We start from the raw sequence: 16,378 nt of genomic DNA on the forward strand, positions 1-16,378 counted from the left end.
GTCCGACTGCTCACCCCTGCAGCACCAGCTAATATAATAAGTGAACAGCCAACTATGTTTCCATTTTTGTGATTTTTGTATGACTGTGCAGCACTGAAATCCTGCAGTGGCTCTGCTACCCAGCACCTGCTGTTTCCTCTGAAGTTCAGTGCCAACATGTAGAGTGCAGCTTACACATTGTTATCCCCTTGGCTCCTGGTATGGTAAGTTCGCCTGCCTGCCGTCTTCCCATTCCTCAGCTCCACAGCAGGCAACTCTTTGAAGTAACAGCAAAACTGCTGAATGTTACTAGGGAAAAAGGAAAAACTAGTTAGATCCTTGAAGAGCAGAGAATAAAGAGAACATTTTGTATGCTAGACCCTGTTATTTGAAATGCATGAACACAGCTTCATGCACTGATAGCGGATGGCAGCTCCAGATACAAGAAATACTCTGAGCAAATACTCATCAGCTGTAAATGACTGAGCAGATATGTAAATATCATCACCTTCATCCCAGCTGCCTGAAATAACTGCATTTTGGCTCTGCTTTGACTAAGAGATGCCATTACAGGCTGAGGTTATTGCCAGGCATTCCCTAACACACCAGACTGCATCTGCTGAGGAGGTTAACTCCATGTCTGCTCCCACCTATCAATTCTAACCTCTGCTACCACAGTCCCAGTAAGCAAACACAGGAAGCATGTGCCTCAGCTCCTGCCAGCTAACCCTGAATGATGGAAAAAAGGGAGACCAATTAGTCCTGCTACAGTCCAACTTGGTAGGTCTCCCAGTAGGCAAATTCATAAATGCAAAAGGACAATTACTGAGCAGTGGTGGTCTTGGCAGTAGGGAAATAAAGTCCAACATCTCAGCACTGCAGAAACTGTTCTCCTACCCACTGCCATAAGACCCCATCCCCTCAATGTGTTTTCTCTGCTTTCACAGTGACCATAAGCATCAGCATGTCTAAACAGGCTCGGCAATGAAAGGGCAGTCTCCTTTTCCACTGAGGCCACCGCTGGCTTCCCATGAAACGCTGCACACAGCCAAACAACCTTGTGATACCTGCACACACCTGTTCTTGCAAATCCAGGTACACTTTTGTACAGCTGTAACTTCTCTAATTAACTTGCCTAATGCTACTGCACACAACCACTCTGAGAGGCCTAGGGAAAGTTTTGGAGGTACCTGAGCGACTGAAGGATTGCATTCATGAAACACGTATTCCCCAGGTTCCGAAGGCCTGTGGCACAAAGGGCAGTGGTGCTTCCCTGGAAAGAACAGTTAAGTTAAAGAAAGACTTAGCATTGCTCTCCCACTTTCTCCCCACAGAGCTGTTACCATTACAGCAGCAGTTTCAATGGAAAAAGCAACCACCTCACCAGCTCAAGCTGCCTTGATACAAAACCTGTTTCTTACTCATTTCCGGCAGCAGCAAACTATACTACATCATTTCTAGAATAGGGCACAGTTAATCACAGGCTTTTATTGCAAAGGATTTGTGTGGTATATATGTTAAATAGTCATACTCCAGTAATGTTCAATGAGAACTAGAAAGCAATTTCCCTAAAGGGCCTCTGAAAAATGAAAATGCCATGTCCAATATGCACAGTGTGGGAGCCTGCAGATTGGTTTTAAGTCACGAGCCCTAGCCTGATGTCTTGGTGGTGTTTTGTGGCAACCAGGAGGGCCTTTGAAAGACAGACAACAGCATTTATTTTGGAAGCAGTCAAGTAAAAGCAATGTGCTGAATGAAGCACAATACATATGATTTACACTTGAGGAGTTTTAACAGGTTAGAGCAATGTTAACCATAGATTAGCTTGCTCTTTGGTCTTCATGGTGGCCTGGGAGGAAAAGGAAGAGAAATGCAGACAGTGTTGCATTTATGGTTTCTAGAATCTGCAACACTTGGACATGTTCCACTGCCTACAAAATGTCACTTGGAAGTCAACCAAAATTTTCGGCATTCTTCGTTGTTCTAACAGGATTTAAAAGCTAGACTATCTTTTGGTAGTCATATCTCAAAATGAACATACTACTTGACATCAAATACAATTTAAATGTTCCAAATAAAACTTTTTTGTTTTACCACAAACAACATCTTTGGTGATGAACTAAAGACAAGAAAGTATCTGTGTATATGCTGGGGAAAAAAAAAAAGAAAACCACAAAAAAAACCAAAACACAACCCAGCAAATGAAGAATTATTTCCATAAGCAATTTACCAGTTCAGTAAGAAACATTTAAAGGGAGATCTATTTTCCAATAAAGGAAGAAAACTTTGATATACAAATACCACAGTGCCCCTAGCACACGTTCTTTCCTCACTCTTGCCCAGGATGAGACAGCACAGTATTAAAGCAAACAGCAGGGCCCTGTTTTTTCCTAGATAAGGATTCAGTGTGCCACAGGCAATATTCAAGGACTAATGAAACCGAGAAAACAGCACAGACCAAGATTAATAAAAGCGCTATTAAGTTCATGCTTTCTGATTCCTTCTTCTCTATATCTAAATGTTGCCTAGAATTTTCCTTCTGGCTTTATTGCTTTGAGTTTTCCAGATAACGAAGCTGTGTGTTGCCATATCAAGAAAAAACAACCCACTATTTCTCCCAGACTTCCTCTATCACCCCCAGATTGGGACAGCAGGGGAAGCATACATATCACATTCAGAGGACCCTACATCAACTGTAGGTACTGTACTTTTAAAGTAACCAAACCACTACAGACTTTGCTGGTCCACTCCCACTCTCTTATTTCCATTTATACTCTTCTCAAGAACTTCTCATCCCAATCCTAATTGTTCCCCACAGCTGAAGACAGCTGTTACTTCATTTCACTTTGACTACATTGCTGTCCTGCAGACCCAAGGGCCAAGGAAGAATAGCTCTGCTCTACCACTCTCTTGTGAAAACAATGTAGTTGCATACAACTGGGTCAGTATCTTTCCTCTCCCTCCCTAAAATCTGGGAGACATTATGAAAATTAGAAACTTCCTCAACCAAAAAACTGTGGAAAACAAAAACATTCGGTTTGGGGCATTCTTTGCCTGGAATAAACTACGCAGCCCTTCGGCTACCTAGCAAGGTCTAGGTTGTCCTCTCCCAGGTGCTATTCTGTAGATGTGAAGTTAAAATAGAAGGAAGATGAGAAATGAGAGTGAGAAAAGCTTTCTGAATACTCCCCAGTTCCTTTACAAGGCAAGATTTAGTAAGCTTTTAAATTTTTTGAAAATTATTTACTTTTTCCTAATAATTACTGTTACCCACCTAGAAAAAGACAGCACACCTGCTTCTTTGCCTTCTGTACTGTGAAAAAACCCAAAACAAAACCACCACCCAAAGAAAAGACAAAACCCCTTTGTCTGCTCCAAAAGAAAAGTCTTAATGCCTACCCCTTTTTTAATCCCAATAGGTACTAGCTCCTTCCAATTTTGCTGATCCCATCAAGTTCAAACGGCCCTGAAGCTCCATCTTGACATGAAACCCTTCTTAAGCACAGGGAAGCTCAAAGTCTAGGTCAATAGAAATGCAGAAAAATACCAAACATTGTTTTGTGAGAAGGGACTCTTCCAGGTGTGTGCTCAGGAGATGAGAAGCACCAAGCAGAATTTGAGTAACTGATTCTCGGTATTTCAAGTCTAGGCCAACTATAACCCTCAATAGGTTTAGAAAACCTTAACCTCACTGTACCGGACCTGTAGTACTTACATTTACTTTTAATAACTTGCTGTTCAGAGATGAATTTTCCAATAGTTTTCTTTTCCTATGTCTGTCTGATCTAAAGGCTGAACTGTTGGAAAATAAAAGAGGTTACTTATTACAAAAACAAAGTACCATGTGAAATGGACAACAGGTGTTTTATGTGGCAATTACATCTGCCATCAGTTGCCATTAGGACAGCAGAGAACTTCCTTATTGCAACGTATGCTTTTCAAGGTCTCAAAATAGCCTGCATCTCCCTCAGAGCACAGACAACATCCTATTTTTGCCATTCTTTTCTGAGGTAACTGCATGCTGTAGTGTGTGCCTTACTACCATGCAACTTTTCATCTAAAATATTAATCTTTTCTCCTAATCAACGGAACACTTAATATAGAATTTTCCAGAAATACTTCTGTCAGCAGAATCACCCAGCCTTTGAAAAAGCAGCTTCAAAAAGAATCAGGACAAAGGAAAGTAACCAAAACTCAAAAATATCTCAAGTACTAGCACTTAGGTATTATAGCTGACTTCTCTTACTTCAGTAAAAATATGTGAGGCTAGAACATTTGTGTAATACTAAGACAAAGTGACAAGAAAAATCAGTTGTTCTTTTTCACATCACTGAAAATTGATGGACCCTCAGTTCTACCAATTGATGACTACACTACATAACCTTATAGCAAACCAGTAATCTGTTTTACATATTAGTGTGAGGTTTTTTCATTTTTTTTCAATTAACATTCAACACCTGTCTTTACAGACAACAGAAGCCTCCAGGGTATCACTGACCTTCTGAAGACTTTCTTTCCTGGACATTTCCAAAATACTAATGTTCACTTCTCATTATACTTAAACATCTTCACTCAAGAAGCTCATCAAAGAGAATGGAAAATAATGAAAAAGCTAATATTACCCACAGAGTAAGTGACACAAATAGGAAGAATCCAGACTTCCCAAAATCACAGCAGTTTCTTAGCAGGAGTCTCCATTTGAACTCTGAGGTATTCAGATGTATTTGGAAGCCCTGCATGCGCATGAACTTCTACTTATTATTATGCAAGATTTCCAAGCAAGCTCAGAAGACTATTTGCTATCTAGCACCAGCCACAGCATGTGCATCATGAAGATTGCAGTTATCTTCTTTTCAGTGGAACAGTGCCAGATAAAGGCAGAGGCAAAACATATCTCTTCTGTACAATTCCAAGGTCATTAGTCGTCTTAATCTTTCTGTTTGGAAATATGCAATTAATATGAGGACTACTTAATCTGCATTCATTTAAATGTCTCTGCTCCAGAATCTTACTCTGGTTTTGACAGAACTATGATTCCATTATGGGAATTCTCTCACATTTATAGAGAAAAAGAGAGACTATGTAGCAAGAAAGTTAAATCTGTACCAAAATTCCTCTATTCACCACATGCTGCTTCTACAAGATTCACTGTATAATATCAAATCATAGGACATCAGCCAAATCCACTCCTTCTCAGTGATGAAAAGGATATCAGCATCAGAGACACAGAAGGATCAATATATTAAATATGCATATAAAACAGAAATAGGACTTAAATGATGCACTATTGTGAGTCCACTCTCAAAGCAGTCTGGATGTAAGCAAACCACTTACTTTTCCAAGTTCTGTAGGTGCTCTCTGACCTTCTGTACGAGGCCCAGCTTGGTATCATTGACTACAAAATCATCACAGCGGTAACTGCAAGAGAAACATTTATCAGAATGTGCAAAGGATTCCAATGAAGTACTCAAAAGTGTCATGCCATCCTGGGTGCAGGAAGCACTGAAGTGGTTCAGTGGAAGATTATGAGGGAGGCACATCATGTACATACTGAACTTGGTTTCCTATAGCAAGAGAAGGTACAGGCACTGATTTTTCTTCTATCTCAGTTCATTATTAGAAATAAGAAGCATTATGTTTGTCCCAATGCAGAAGCAGTTCAAGCAAAATTCAAACGTCCATTCTAATCAAAAGCAGCATTAGTAGACAATCTATACAAGATCAGAAAAGATAACTGACATCAGGTAAACAGAATACAAAGGCTTTATTAATGTATAGCACAGATCAAGCTATTTTAATACTGGAAAACTAGCACTAAAACCTGAGGTGCTGATCAGACACACACGGATAAGTTTCTGCTATGGAAAAAAGAGATTACTTGATTTGTCCAAAGCCACACAAGTCTGGCAACTCACACCTAGTGCTTTAATGATAAACATCACTCAAATCTCTCACACAGTTTTTATATATACAGCAACCTTTACAAACTTAAGCTAATATTTTGAGCTTTTCAAGGGTATCTGTGCAAAAGTAACTAAACTGAAAAAGAGAAGCTGATCCTCCCCTGCCTCCAAGGTAATGCAACATAAAGCCAAATCAAAATGGCCTCTCAGCAGAAAGAAGTGTTGCACCAGTCTATAATCCTATAGTGTAATACACAGATCTCACTTTCCCAAGGAGCAAAGGCCGTCGTTATAATTTAACACTCAAACTTTGGGCTTGTAATAATAACCTGTATTCTGGCATGAGAAACAGGAAGGTAAGACACCACCTGCACCCCCTCTTTTGAGAGCACTGAGAAAAAGGGAGCAGGGACTTGTCACCACTTCCCTGACATCCCACAATGGTAGCTCAGCTCTGAGCCATGTTTGTCAGCCCTGTGCTTACTGTGAAGCATCAAATTGTAGCTTCAAATTCTGGCAGGCAACTTAACACTCCCATATGAAGAAAACCAGCTTACTTTGAATATATATGAGAACACCATTGCTATTTCTCTTCTTTCCCACTGGCACAGGACTGACTCAAATGTAAAATACATCCTCTTCATCTCAGGTCACTCCTCTGCTGGAACAGATCTATGCTTTGTAAGTTAGTTAAGCTGTGGACTTCAAGCACAACTGGAATGTACAGCATTGCCTCTTGCATACCTGTGCATCAAACTTCAAAGGCAACAGAGCTGCTAGTGGTAATTCAAACACTGAACTGCTGAGGAGACCACAGAGCTGAGAGAGTAAAGGCCCTTACCACTGAAAGGTGTCTGTAGGACCAGTCTGTCCAAGGTTCTCTGACGGTTGTTGCCCCCAGGAAGAGAAGATTACCAAGCATTGAACACAGCTGTTAGGTGTACTTACACAAGATAAAGAAATCATTATGATTCCTATTACCAGTAGTATACTTTTTCTTTTGTTTTTAAAGATTGCCACACACCTTATTAGTTTGGGAGGGGGAAGAAGCCTGTAAATGTGCTTGTTTTTCATCCATGTTTTAGGCAGTCCTACTCATCCTTGGCAGATACCTAATTACCTAATGTAGTGTTCCTGCATTTGCCACTCTCACAGGACACCACACCTCAAGGACAACCATCAAAGCAAACTACCCAGGCCAGCTTTGCTGAGATAAATATAGTGCAGTTGGATACAGTACAGTCCTGCTCCTCCTTAACACAGGTGTGTCCACACCCCCAGGAGTATTGGGACAACTGCAGCGCTACTCTAGTTGTGCAGCTATTGACATTTATAAACAGAGAATGAAAACAGCTGCAAGATCATTGCAAGCCTCTAGGACAACTTGCTCCCATGCCCTAAAGATTGTGTATTTTCAGTCTGATGTCACATATCAGTTACATCTTTACATATAATTGTAAGCTAGCCCTTTCCCCAAGATGGAGGAACAAAACCAAGTACACACCATTCAATGTCAGAACCCCTGCGATAGTAGAAACACAATTTTAATATTCACTCAAAAACAAGACTAACTTCTTCTATTTCTCTTTTTAAAGGACATTTTTTTTAACCCTCCCTTGCAACAATGAGGATTCAGCATTACTACTAGCCATAACAGAACCATTACCAATCTATTTTGGATAAATGAAGTAAGCAAAGCATAAACTACTTCCCATGTTTATAGCTTAAAAATTTGCTAAGCCCACACACCTTGAATGTAAAGTGCAGAGGGATTACTTGCTATATGTGAAGCTAACATTCAAAACAGAAGCTTCTTTTATGACCCTCCTCAGGATTATTACAAGTTCACAATACATATTTTTTGCATACAGCAGTTCTACATTATGTGTTTACCAGCAATTATCAGAAGAAACTCTTCACTTCGGGGAGGGTCCCTTACAGTATTTGCCTATATATATGCTTTCTATTTTTAGTTCCTCTGACACCTCCAAGGTCTGGTTTTTCCTGGCCTCCTTTGCTGCTAAAATGGCAGGAAGCCTGTGAATGTATGGTCTGCTCTGGGGAACACTTATGCCTAGTGATGGCTGATTCAGTAGGTTACAGAACTTCATGCTATGTTGAAAGCCCTGACTGAAAAGTTCAATTACAGGACAGGAAAAATTTTAAAGAAGGTGAGTTTCCTTTGTTGCACTACCACCTTATTTGAGTAAGCTAAGAACTCAAGTTTTACTGTCTTGATAAGAAGCTTTTTACCTTCTTTCATTCCCACGGATTGTAGAATGGCAAAAATTAACAGTCCTAAACAACCTCATTTTTGGATGCTTATGCAGTTTGTCTATTTTTTAACTACAGCCTTCACAAAAATAAAAGGACAAGGAAATGTTTTAATTCCTTGCCATTTAGTTAGTTTGACATCAGTCTATGGGTGAAGGGGAATATTAGAACAACTGTGTGGCTGTAAGAGGTAACAAGAAGGCTAACAGGTTAGAAATCTGACCCACACGTTGTGTCTAGGTTTAAATGAAGAGGGGAACATCATGCAAACACATGAACAGGGCAGCCTTTCTTCTTCAGTGCTAACCAACTGTCTGTGCACTAGCACAGGGAAAACAATTTTACAAGAGTCCTCTTTCAGGGAATGGATTTCTGAAAGCAGGCCTCTTACACCTATCAATTTTCTTTGCATGCACAGAAAGCCCATCAGTAACACAGCAGGTTGAAGTATCCTACAATAGCTTGAGGGAAAAAATAATTAAAAAAGAAATATATCTGTACTTCTTGTGATCTCTGTGCTTAGTACTTTACAACTAACCAAAAGGCTGATTACCTCCAAGAAGTGGAATTCAGGAGTCTGGTTTTTTTCAGTCCTTAGGTCTGAAACCTAAATCAGTCTGAAGATCTATTATTGCATCTACTGTCTCCAAAGTGACCAAAGAATCAAGCAAAGAATTGTCCACTCATAATAAAAAGATAAACATTCTCTCAACTTTTCCACTGTGAACTGTACAGGGGAATAGGAGGACACAGAAGAAAGATCAAAATTCTCTGGAAAGAAAAGCCCCAGTTGCTCAATACTTGATATCTCGAGCAGTATTTTCCAAAATATTACTGAAGTCATAAATACAATAAAAAAAATCATCTCAGATTAAAAAAAAAAAATTAACCACCTTCCCACCAGAAGTGAAACATTTTCCTTTCAAAGCTATGTTGAAAGCTTGTGGTCATGTAAAGGAAAACATGCACACCTAGATTTCCACACTGAAATGCCATTATAGGAGACTGCTTGATCTGGTTCTGGTTTACAGCAAGATGGCATGTGAACTAGATACTAAATTCAATAACCCATGGACACTGAAAACAGTCACGTAGTATTTCTTCCCCTTGAACTAAATGATTAGCTAAGGCACACCCTGGACTGTGCACCAAAGTTTGTGACATGGCATAAGGAAAGGATTAAATCCCTTCTGCTTAGAAAAGAGCACGTACAGGCCCATTCGCATGCTAAGGAACAGAGGGAAGTGGGATCCATAGGATACAAATGGAACAAAAGTAAACAGAACCGCAAACAAAAAAACCAGTACTGCATAAAAATATCCATTATTGTTACAGCAGAAGCACAACTGACTTAAGTCTTAGGATGGTATTGTCTTGACTTGCAAATTATTGAACTTGGCCACATGATTAGCATAACATATTACTCTTTAAATAAAAGTTCACTTTAAAGAAACATCACTGCATAAATACAGCACTGTCTATTAGATTCATGTCTACACTAAAGAAGCTAGCAGATACCATTTCAAAATTCAATCTCCACAGTTGCAAACCATGACTCAAATTCACCCAGTTGTTTGTTTTAGCTGGCAAACACTATTTGACAGCAGATCCTACAGTAGTTCGAAATGAAAGGGCAGAAGCTGGTCTGAATGCTTTATACAGGAACTCAGTTCCACTGAACAATTAAAAAAAATACAGCAACAAACACAGGCATTTTTTTTTTCTAATTATCAGGTGGGAAAGCGAAGAAAGATACACTACTTTTGAAACTTGTTCAACTTCGCTTTAGTGAAGGAGAATTAGGTTTTGATAGTGAGTTATACACAACAGGAACTTCCCAAGGCAGTTCTCTGCATTTAGTTGCAGTTATCCATAGACAACTCAAGTCCTACTATGACTAAAGCAGAAGACATCACACGCTGAACTGCTTCTCATCTGTCCTACCACAAATTTGCTGTGAAACACCAGTGAGCCTTCTGAGTACGTGCCTACCTGCACCTCACAAGCAGCCTGTTTCAGTCCTCAGTTTGGCTGCTGCCATTTTGCAATGCCCATGCTGGCTTTGGGATAAGGTCAGCAGGGTGCTCTGACTTGCTAGGGTAACTCATCAAGCCTCAGCAAGTTGGGCATATTAACTGTCATAGTAAATGGAGATATAATCAAGATTTCAAATGCCCTGCTAAAATTCCTCCACATTATTATCTTCAGACTGACTACAAAACAGGTCATACTTCAAACAAAACCCACAACACAGAACTGAGCTGGTAACAGCATTAATCAGCAAAGTGGCATTAGCTTCCCACAGCTCTTCCACTGCTGCTAACTTGTGCATATGTATCACATGGAAAAATGTTGCATTTTCATATAGGAGCAGATAAAAATGTTAGTAATTGAAATAAAATACATAGACGCAAAATCCTCATACATCACAAAGCTACTCAAACCTTTCTTCTGTGCTTAACATTTGTATAGCTGCATGTACCATTCCTGAGTAATTTTTGAGTTGCTCTTCAGGTGAGACCACTGGACTGTGCTTTTACTTGCAGGGGATAAAAAACACTTATTACAGAAGTATCCCTCCTTAAACTGGATACCTAAACTTCAGCAAACAGTTTTTCCCTGAAGTAGTACACCCAAGTATTTGAACAAAATACCCATCAGTAGAGCTATTAACTCAGTAATTTTACAAGATCATAATGTGGATTTTCCCAAGATATGCACTATTCAAACCCTGCAGTGCCACACCGCAGAGGTAATGACCATGAGGCTACCACTAAATGCAGAAAAACAGCTGTCAACAGTTCTGTTTAGGAGTGAAGAAGATGGAAGATGTTAAACTCACAAAAATCATTGCTTTCAATAGACTTCCAGACTCTGCTCTCTGATGAACAAGAAAGATAGGGAACCTGGCATTACCACTGTCCCTATTAAATGTCCCTAAAAGAGTGATCATATCTCACACTAAGAAACTAACAGAATGAATCAGCCTAGGGCATTCTTCTGTTAAATGAATCACTTCTGTGATCTGGTACTTAATCTTGCCAGAATGATGCTGCATCCCAACATGATCCATCACTTTCCCAAACACATACAGGTTTCAACAAATCTCCAAAAGAAAAAAAGCTTTTTTTTTTCCAGAGTGAAGAAAAATTTAACACTGGAAAACAACCAAACAAAACACAGATACACACCTCAAGTTCCCACCTCTTGGGCACAAACTATAGTGTATTATGTTACCTTCTGATATTGTGACAAATAAAGGACACGTGAAGGATGCACCAATTTGATGGACAGAGTAGCTGCAACCAAACAGCAGCTTTTGCAGTTAAAGGGTCTCAATATATCCCAAAGCAAACAGAAGCAACTTCGAACCACGTAAAGAGCACTTATTTTGGAAAATCTCTGCAAAGTCATTCGAAACACAGGAGTTTATCCACAATCAGTGCTACAACACACATGCAGAAGCAGAGGAATATTCCCTAACTTGTTTTAAGCAGTTAGGTCTGAAAATCAAGAGAGGAAGTGCTCAAAACTGTGTGTAATACAAAGCTTCACAAGAGTCTAAAGCTTTCGCATTCTAGTATGTAAAAAGCTGTAAAATTACAGGTTTAAATCCTTACCAGTATGTACTGTAACTACTGCAATCCATACACACAGTATGCTGAATTTTCTCTTGTTTTTCTGTTTTCTTATGATTGGTCATAGGAATCTGTGCATCTTCATAATGCTTTTTTGCATGGCCATTCACATATCTAAAATAAAATAAAACCAAACTGTCTTATACTTTTAAAGAGTTACTTAAGGAAAATTCATTGAAAACAAGAAAAAAGAGCAGACTAATAAGCATCCAAAATTTATACCAGCATTAAAAGAGGCAGCTCACCTTTGTAAACATTGGTTACGTTTTCTAACTCTTTACCCCTTTCCACATTATCTGAATTAATCTCTCCATCTCCTTGACAGTGACCACAAATGGCATCCCTGTACCAAACCCCAGTATCTGGATCCTTAACAGACTGATGCACCTTCACAGCTGAGAAAATTATTAGCTCTCTTCTTCCATACCTGTGATGTGGTTAGTTCTCCATACTGCTTTCCCATATGTTTCTTAAAGCTCTATTTTTTTCCTCCACCCAGCACTCGCCATGTTTGTGATTACTTTCAGTGTGCTGACCCCCACATGAAAGCATGTCTGTTTCAAGCTTTTCCATTCTGCAGCACAATTTAATACTGGAGCATTCTACACTTTTTAAAGCTGATGAATTTGAAAGGGTCTAGGGCTTGGGATCCATATAACCAAAAATGGATTCTAAAAATCCTACAGGCTCTTTTGCTGACACAATGAGCATTTTCGCACTCAAATTTTGAGATCTAGAGAAGCAGGCATCCCTAATGAAAAAAGAAAAGAAAAGAAAAGAAAAGAAAAGCATTCATTACAAATGCAAGAGCCCTAAGTATCAACTGAAAATCATTAACACTTATAAGGGCATGGGCCAGACCTCAGGTGAATTCCCTCCTCCCCTTCTGTTGCTTGTTGAACTCAGTAATGCTACCTAGGAGCTCTGCACACACTCCACGTGAAGGGCTTTGTATTCCACCCTTGCTCTCCTGTGCAGGAGTACCCAGTCCTGATAAGGCAGCTGTGCTGGCCAAGGCACTCAGCCATGGCATCACCTGCTTTGCTGCTGGCAGAATCCTGCAGCAATTATACCATAACTCAAGGGAGACTCTTGTACTTGCAGGAGTTGGTTTTCTGCCTAACAGTGCAAGTGACAGGTTTATAAAGCTATGCTCCCACCAGAAATGCTCTGCTGCTCTAACACAGTCAGTTGTCATCCAAATGCTCAAACCCAGAGAATGTACTTCAAAGTGAAGATCTTGAGAGCTCTATTTCTCTTCCTTTGATCTCAAACATTATCTGAACAGAAGACTATGTTGTGTGCTTTCATGAACTGAAGTGCTCCTGTTACAAGGTATATTACATTCTTCTCATTCAATTATTCTCTATTCTAAGGATAGTAGCACTTTGAAAGTAAAAACAAACTGCATAAATAATAGACTCAATGTCTACTAACTGCACACATGAGAAGTCCTGAATGGACAGTAATAGTATTTTTTACAAAACAGGAACAAGTGAAATATTCAGAACTATTTATTTCACACCATCACATAACATGAAGTAGTTCCCCCTCTCCTAGCTCTCACTTAGTATCAATATCTAGAATTAATAAATAAAAAATACATTTTTTAAATGGTCTTGTGCTGAAAACTCTTAATAAGAGACATTATTAAAACTGTGCCACTTAACTGCTATCCAGATCAAAGGCACAAAAGCTGGAGTTTATTGAAACCACTTTAAAACAAATTCCCTAAATTTAATGATGCTTTTCCAGAATAAAAACACACCAGCACAGATGCTACCCTACAGAAGAAAACATGTTCACATCTCAGGCACTGTCTGAACATCAACAGTAACTACATTCTCTTCAACATGTACATATCAGATATTTATGTACCAGCAAGTTTTCTACAATTATCCTGACACAGAAATAACAGCACTGACTGTATCATACCTCTGCAAATTCTTCTGATGTACACCAACAAATACAGACAAAATCCAGGCATACTCTGAAGGAATTCTGATCACAGCTAGTCCTTTTATGTTATGGCAATTACTTTGTTCCAGAACTACACTACAGTACATTTAAGGTTAGTCTCTAGCTGGATAGTTGCTCTTTTTCTTGAAACAGGTTGTGCCAGCAACCTAATTGTTGTTGTATTTGTGGGTTTCCAAAAATTCTTATTGGTTTCATCTTATTACAATAGAAATTATCTTTTAGACAATGAAATGTTGCAATAATCCACTGAATTAGCTAATCCCTGGGCACTTTTTGAGCCAAGCAATCACATTCACTGTACAATTCTCTTCTGAAAAAAAAAATTAATATAATCTCTGGACTCTCATAAGGAAGCAAAGAAGTGTGTTTAGCACAAACATACAATGTTAAATGAGATCATGAAAAATTTACTTCAGGGAATTACAAAGGATTCAGGAAAATTTCAAATGAACTGCCTCTTAGTCAAGAAAGGAAAAAGACAAAGGTCTGATTAAAAGATTTGTACACTAACATTTTGTACTCACCGTCCACAATGTACACTTGAACACGTCAGACAGACCCATGGACTTTTATTTGACCGGCACACTATAAAAGATTTAAAAGGGAAAAAAAAAAAAAGGAAAATTAATTGGCTCTGATACTACAGTTGTGTAACACATCCAGAGTGCCAGCAACAGCTCTGCTGACTCCTCCCTAGCAGCACAGTTATATAAAATATCCAGTCATGTTCATTAACCTGTATCAGGGACTAAAGTAACAGACTGAAGAGTTTTTGACACTAAAGCATGTTAGCCACCTTCTGGCTTGGGTTTTAGTTGCAGGCTACACATTTTCCTATTACTTCCCATGAAAGACTTAATTTTTGTTTTGTTTAGATTGCATCCACATGAACTCTACTTGATTTTGAAATACAATACAGAAATATCAGAAGCACAAGAAGCAAAACCACTGGTGAAGTTAAGAACCCTTTCTTTTGGCTTTTAACAATGCAGTCCACCAAACACAAGAGGGGAAAAAGGACACAGCACTTCACTTCTCCTTCATAAAACTTGTTATCAAGAGGGCATTTTAAAGAAGATATGGCAACTAAGCCTGACAATCTCAATAAATTACTCTGCAATGCATGATAATATACCCCATTCATACAATGCGTATTCCTATGCTACAGTGCTGGTAAAGGCCCTATCCATAGACTTTGCCCTTTCAGTCACACCCAAGAAGCTGAAAGGTTAAAACGTGACACAGTGCTTTGCAATCCATTCAATTAATCAGAAGATGTAATTCAAGATTTTAATCTGTCTACTAAGTGCATACAATTTGAATTAAACACACATGAACATTTTTAAGCTAAAGGGCTTAAAAGGAAAAAAGCAGCGGATAATAGAAAATGATGGAACACCGTGCGAGGGTAGAACCATAGAAACGAGATTCCAACCTCCTACTCTAGCCCAGTGGCAAAAACCTTCAAATTCAGATGAGAAACAATCTCAATAAAAAACTGATGCAGGCAGGACACAGTAAAACCAACAAGGAAAGCAAAAATTCCATTAGCGATGGAACACGTATATGCCTCTTTATAAACAACAGTGACTTTGGAAATACAACTAAATCAATATTGAACCCTAAAATTTTGAGAGAAATTCCATGCTATGATATACAGCACTTAGATTTGAATGAAGTAAAATTGTTATTGACAATTATCATAGACTTCACAGAAAAAGGATTACACTTTCAAATACCCAACTAATACAAGAAAAACGAAATGCCAAGTGCAATTCTGTAACAACAGAAAACAACGGCAAAAAGATGAGTTCAATTGTCTCCAAAATAAATAATTAAAAGGAAAAAAAAAGGCATATGATGCCACCTCATTCTTCTACACTCTATAAATAACTGCTGCTTGAAGCAGCCAGTCAGAAGAGTCCCAAAGGAAAAACAAGACATCAGAAACCTGAGGGTCTGTAAGACCAGGGGGAAGAAAGGACAAAGAGGATTAAACCCTAGCACATATATATATATATATATATATATATATATATATATATGCATTGTTATTTGTTGTGGAAAAGCTTGAGAACAACATTCCTGGCTGGAGTCATACCTTAGAAAATGGAACTGGGGAAACTGAAGCATGCTGAGAAGCTGCTCCAAGGCAGAACCACCTACAGAGGTTAAATCAGGACTCATAGCAAAACTCAAAAATAAGGTCACGAAGCTACAGATCAAACTGTTAAGATGAAAGACTACTAAAGAAAAACGAAGTTTAAAAAAAGTGAGAGCAGTTTAATTATCAAATCAAATTATTATTAAAAAGAAAAGCTTTTAAAAAGCATAGGGTCAATTTTTAATCAGGACAGAAGTGACCAGCTTAGCTATTTAAAAGAGCTCATATACACTTCCACCATTAGCTTTTGACTTTTTTAATTTAAATCAGTCAGAAAAACAAACTAGCTAACATTACTTCTTAATTGTTTTCTGGATTTTAATTCATTATTACAAAGAGTTGCTGTATTTCAATTCATAGGCCCAATCCAAAGAACATTTAAAACTAAGAATTTTACTAGGTTCACTTCAAAAAAAGTATATTGCACAGAAAGATTATTT

General features: G+C 38.6%; 1 protein-coding gene across 2 annotated transcripts in view; it reads right to left on the reverse strand.

The window, feature by feature from the left end:
* The window catches only part of USP3 (ubiquitin specific peptidase 3), a 39,168-nt gene that overhangs the window by 10,270 nt on the left and 12,520 nt on the right, over positions 1-16,378 (reverse strand). The window contains exons 2-7 of one of the 2 annotated variants that reach the window (XM_054388341.1): positions 14,299-14,359; positions 11,777-11,908; positions 5,314-5,397; positions 3,695-3,776; positions 1,170-1,252; positions 175-288 (exon numbers count right to left, since the gene is read on the reverse strand). In XM_054388341.1, coding sequence (XP_054244316.1) covers positions 175-288; positions 1,170-1,252; positions 3,695-3,776; positions 5,314-5,397; positions 11,777-11,908; positions 14,299-14,359 — 556 coding nt within the window. The remainder of the gene's footprint in view (positions 1-174; positions 289-1,169; positions 1,253-3,694; positions 3,777-5,313; positions 5,398-11,776; positions 11,909-14,298; positions 14,360-16,378) is intronic. The other variant, XM_054388342.1, reaches the window with a different exon arrangement.

The sequence above is a fragment of the Indicator indicator genome, chromosome 16 (assembly GCF_027791375.1).
Source record: "Indicator indicator isolate 239-I01 chromosome 16, UM_Iind_1.1, whole genome shotgun sequence".
NCBI lineage: Eukaryota > Metazoa > Chordata > Aves > Piciformes > Indicatoridae > Indicator > Indicator indicator.